At 29.4% G+C, this 6,042-nt stretch overlaps 1 protein-coding gene across 1 annotated transcript in view; it reads right to left on the bottom strand.

The window, feature by feature from the left end:
- LOC106460013 (bromodomain adjacent to zinc finger domain protein 2B-like) overlaps positions 1 to 6,042 on the bottom strand; it is a 170,426-nt gene that overhangs the window by 53,174 nt on the left and 111,210 nt on the right. Inside the window, exons 22-23 of the mRNA XM_022386600.1 lie at positions 1,587 to 1,652; positions 694 to 756 (exon numbers count right to left, since the gene is read on the bottom strand). Of these exons, the coding sequence (XP_022242308.1) occupies positions 694 to 756; positions 1,587 to 1,652 (129 nt within the window). The remainder of the gene's footprint in view (positions 1 to 693; positions 757 to 1,586; positions 1,653 to 6,042) is intronic.

The following is a 6,042-nucleotide window of genomic DNA, read 5'->3' as shown; positions in this document are numbered from 1 at the left end:
GAAATTATGAACATTGCTCAACATCATGAAAATTAAACCTTATTTTCTAATAAGCAATCCTGAAAAATTATTTGGGGGTGCTTAACTTTTTTCCTAGGTGTATATTTGATTAACATGCATACCAAAAACTTTGAGTTTGAATGGTACAGATATGCTATTTTATTGTATTTTTACGGTAGTTCTGTATAGTAAAAATCAGAGGATCCTGAAATTACATTTTTAAACAGTCTGAAGTTATCCTATCATTTATACTATGTAAAATACAAAAGCTAAGTTTATTGTATTTTTGAGATACTTGCATTACATACAATCAGAGAATACTGAAGTTACATTTTCAGATAACCTGCTAGTTATCATGTGCGCTATATTAAGTGGTATAAGAAAGCTAAATTTATTTAGAAGATTACTATGTTTTTACTTCATGTTTCATTACTATAAATTTGTAGCTGACTATAAGCAATGTGATGGTTTATTTCATCCACTTTCTGAATTTAACTAATAAATACAAGAACTTTTTTCTCTAGCAATCATGTTTTTGATATATAAGTACTAGAACTATAGTACAGAAAAAAGTTCAAAAGAAAATTAATGCACCATTTAGTTAGTAAAGAAGAATTACAGAATAGTAATGATGCAAAACATGTTAAATTCTATAAAATAACCACACAAAAGTTCAAAAGAAAATTAATGCACCATTTTCTTTTCTTTATATATTCGTTTCTCTTGAAGTAGTTCTTCCCGTTTCCTTTCTCGTTCCTAAACAAGAAACCAAACTAAAACAAACCATACCAACAAAGCATAGTTTTGTTTTGATATTTATCAAGAAAAATTTTGTAAATTTCATTTGTGAAAATAAAAATGTCTGACCTTTCTTAGTAAAATCATAGAAATTTTTTTTTATTTTGAACTTAATATGAGATACTGCATCTTCACAACAACCAATATATTAAGTGCACTATTATTAGTTCAGTGATCATACATTTTACAATAAAATGACTTCAATTAAAATAAATACAGAGAGATTAATACTTTAGTAATAATTTGCAAAAATATACTTTTGGATATTCAACTCCAACATTAATCAAAACAATCTCAAACATCAAGGCTATATGTAACACACTGATTTTCCTTGTTCCAAGAACTCAGAAAAACAAAATATATTAAGCAATTTCTTAGATAATTTTGGGCACGAATGCTTAATTCAAGTTGGTGGAATTGAGAACAAATTACTTAAATTTTTTCTTTAAAGCAAAGCCAGACTTTGCAAATTTGGAATATGTAAAAAAAAAAATCTTCCATTCAAATTTACCATCAGAAATGTTTTGTTTTGCATTTACTTGTTAATTATTTTGAGCTCAAAAGCTTAAAGCACAACATCAAAAGAATGGTTTAATAAAAGAAAGAGCAACAGAAACAATACTTTGTAACTGAGGGCACATTACAGCATTAATTTCATACTGAAAAATCAGATGATACATATGTATACTTCAGCTGATTATTATACTATTCACTAACATGGATGATTTTTTTTTTATAATTTCAGAGAAGTGTTTCTATTCTAAGACAAAAAATACAGTGTTCGATACCTCATGCTTCTTGTGAATTTCTAATGCCCTAACGAGTAACATATGCTGCCGTCTACGCTCTCTTTCCTGGAAAATAAAATGTAAAACTTGTGATTGTTTGAACTTTTTAATTTCAGTGGTATTTTTTCTCAATATATTTATCCATGCATATTTCTAAAATCATATTATAAAATACACAGTGATGAGGAGATATATTTCAACTTTTCATGAGAACTTATATTTCAATTATTGAAAATAATATAAACAAATTAAATTGTATTATTTTATTTACCTCACCCTTTATGAAAGATATTATTAACCACATGCAAAATGTTAATAACATTATAATTCAATGAAGACTTGAGAAACTTATATTCAATTCACTGTAAGTATGTCAATGCAGTTGATTTCTAAAAACTTTAAAACAAAGTTAGAGCCTACTGAAAGAAAGAAGAAATTGTCACAGATACCAAAAAGAATTGTAAGCAATAAAATATTATAATATTACTGTATTTCCACCCCACACACGCACACACAAAAAAGAAAATGAGTGATACCATACTTTCAAATTCTCATTTATTAAATTCAATCAATTTAAAATATTATGTCTTACATTTCAATCCAAGAAATTTACAATGCTAATGAACTAACTTCTAAATGAATTAGTTCTGTTGCAAGATCTATCCATAGTTTCAACCATCTTGATTACTGGTTTCAATATGTGATCTTTACTGGAATTGCAAAAGTGGCTAGTATGATTGTCAAAATGATTTCATGTGAACTTAAGTATGTACTCAAAATATCTCAAAGTTGGAGATAAAAAATAATATGAAGGACTTCCCTAGTGATGGAACATAATGGACTTGGTTAGACTTGCAAAGAAAGTTACTTTATGAAAGCTTGTTTCTAACCGTAAGTTTAACTTTACTAATTTATGCAGAGTGACTTGGAAGTCTACTGACAGGCAAATAATGGAAAAGGTACACCAAAAATAAGTTGTTAGTGGAATGGAATGAGGTAATGTGGGCTTACTCTGTGACAATATCACTGAAGGTAATGTCATTCAGAAATCTGAATGATATGCACCATATACCCAAAATGTTGATGGCAAAAGTGTATACAATAATAAATCAAATATTTTAAATACAAAATTATCAAAGTCACTCCACATGAACAACAGAATTAGATTTCAATCCAAGAAGAGCAAAGATTGTTGTAGAAACCTATGTTTGATGTGCAAGGTCAGAATTTTGCATAAGTAAGTCATTGTGCCTTTTATGGGTCCAAAAGGCTAAAAAGTATTAAAATGCAAGCTCCATAAAAAGAAAAGGATTGCACATAAGCACTGTGCTGAAAATGTTCCCAAATCATCTATATAATGGCACAGTATTCAGTTGAAGAGCACATTAACATGGTCCTACTTTATGGAGAGTGTCACAAGAATACTGCCAGATTGGATGATGAATGGTTACTAGATGAACATCATCCTTCACATTACATAATAGGAATGTATGCCAACATTACAGGCTCATTTATATGCAGATTCTGTGCAGGTAGACCAAGAACAGCAACCAATATTTACAATGAAGTTCCAATATTGGCATTTGTCACATCTAGGCTACACTTCAAACATAGTCATTTTGTAATCAAGGTAGGATGTTTATCTCACTTTCATTTATCCTTTATATAACTTTTCATGTTTTGTAGCAATTGTGGTAGTTTTTGATTTAAAATTACCCACCATTTTTGTAAATGACATTTTTGGTTTATAATGCATATTCAGAAAAGTTACAAAGAACATCATCTTGCAATTGACCTCAATAATATTGTCACACCTAACACCTTATTCAACATTACTAAAAATAGTTTTCCTACACCTCTCCACTTCTGAAGTATTTTCCTGTCAATGAAAATCTGAATTACCCAATATTAACTGAAATAAGCTAACTGAAATTATTCATAGGAAACAACTTTTCTATTGTGCACAATAACATTATCTTTTAAATATTTGATCACTTATTGTAAAATTTAAGTAGACTTCAATGTATACATATTTAAGATATATAATGGCATGAGACAAAAGTGACTTCTTAAATGGAAAAGATGTTAACACGAAAACATATGCAATCTCACAAAGGAAAATGGTGAAAGTTTGAGTTTTTATAATAAGGCATCTATGTTTGAACCTTATCCTGATTAGAATAATTCAGTGTTATACTACTACTTTACAGCTAATCCAGGAGTTATACTTAATGTTGAATTAAGAAACGAGTTAACAGCTTAAAGAGCACTTGTTAAACTCCTAACTATAACGAATATATTAATAAAAAACTGCATTCTTGCTATTTAAAGGCTGAGACCATGAACAAAAGTAACAAAGAACAAAATAAAATGAAGGGTAGAAAAAAATTAGAATTAATGACTGAGGTCCATGACATGTACCCCAACACTTTCAGAGCCCACAGTTAAATTCTTATTGGAATAAAGTAAAAGAACAAAATTTTAAAAACTAACATTTTTGTTAGATTAATCTATAGTATATCTAATATGAAAGAAAACCTTCAAATCAACAACTGTGGATTAATGTGTAAACAAACTCTTGTTTTGAACCCCATTTAGTTAGTTATTTAAAGGGCATTCTTCTATCACTTCTAATTTAAAAGTTACTTCATTTAGATGTAAATTATGCAAGCTTCTTGAACTAAAATGTATGCCTAATTTTGAAAATTAAAAAAAAATTAATATACAAAAATTTTGGTGCTTTTCTCAAATATTTTCTGGTTTTTAGATATAAAGAAACAACACTAAATGAAGGTTATACAACAAATATATTTCAAAATTAGTATTAACTAATTCTCCAAACTTCTTCCAGGTAATTATTCTATAATATGTGTTTACATCAAGTTAGTTATTTTACTGTACCTCCTGATCAAAAACAATAGCCATTTAAACAAGGCTTTTACTGAAATGGTGCTAAAAACACTAAAATACTAGACATTGGCTTAAAATTTTAGAACTAAGGTGTACGACAAATGTTATATGAAGAAATCCTCTAGGTTATTCAAATATATAAATTATAACAATCCATAAAAACACTATACAAGATGAATCACATCTCTACATAAAGCAGCGCCTTTATGATGCAATATTTCAATCTTAAGTATTTCACCTACATTGACTGGCCACTTTTTTAGGACCCACCCATATGATACTGAGATGGATAAACTCTTGCTCTGATAACAACTTCGATTCAGCATTGCATAGACTTTACATTATGCCAGAAGTTGTCTTGTAAATTTTATCTGATTCTTCAGAAATTACTGTCTGCAACAGGTTCAAAAATGTTGTCAGCACAAAAAAAGAAAGAAAAGTGCCACATTTAAGTTCATCCATCCCATTTATATTTGAGATCTGGTGATCATGCTGGCCAAGAAGGGCACTTGAAGTTACTAGCATGCCTTCTGAATCAATTTCAGAGTTTGGATGTTGTGGATTTTACTGTTATCATTTTGGAAGATCCATTGTTAAAGTAGAAATGCAGCATTGTAGATTGGATATGATTGGCAATACCATTTAGTTACGCTGCGGATGTTAGTTGTCCTTCAAAAGGAAAAAATGACTAAATCTGCATGAAAATGTTTCTCCACACTCATTACACCACCTGTAACAACTTCTAGTGTTGTAAAAAAATAAACAACTTCAGTGCATAACATAATTTTACTCACTATCAGTAGAGGAAAGGGTAATATGCAACTTTTTTATGCCCCTTATGCTACCAGTGGTTCAGTGTTCCCAAGCTAAGCATTATTAAAGCCATGACCTTCTGTTTTTACTTTCAGACACGCTATTTTTGGACTGTTTGTCAGCTGTCATATGACATATTTTGTAATGTTTTGCAAAACTGCAGACAGATGAATCCTAAACACTGCTAAAGGAACTGGTTAATTAAAACAGCCTGACATTAGTTATACTTTACAAACTTATCCATTTGTATTTTAACTTGGTCTGTTTTCAGTCGTTGCTGGTCACAGTTTTTCTTACTGGCAGATATTACTGTTGATAGACTCTGACAAAATAAAAAAACAGACAAGCATTCATTATAATGCTTCTATCTCTATAACTTGGAGAGATATTTGCTTTTACTATTGTGTTGCAGGCTAATCATGATATGACTATAACTTCATGTTTAACTCTTTCGACACGGGCTCGGTCTCTTGGACTGAACTCGTAACCATAACCTTGTTATAGTTTACATACTAATAACTTTTAACATTTTAAGTGTATCTTCACAAACTTTTGTCGACTTATAGTAAACATTAGAAGCCTTTTACACACAAAAATCAATTTTTTAATGAAGTATTTTTATTTAAATTTGACCGTGAAAATATTGATTCTTTTTTTTTAACTAGTCTGAGTGCAAAGTGATTTTCATGTCAAAATTAAAAATTCTTATCGTCATCTAAAAAATCTCAAATTT

Source organism: Limulus polyphemus, unplaced genomic scaffold (genome assembly GCF_000517525.1).
Source record: "Limulus polyphemus unplaced genomic scaffold, Limulus_polyphemus-2.1.2 Scaffold693, whole genome shotgun sequence".
Lineage (NCBI taxonomy): Eukaryota > Metazoa > Arthropoda > Merostomata > Xiphosura > Limulidae > Limulus > Limulus polyphemus.
The sequence above is the reverse complement of the archived record's forward strand: the minus strand, read 5'-3'. Positions and strand labels throughout refer to the sequence as shown.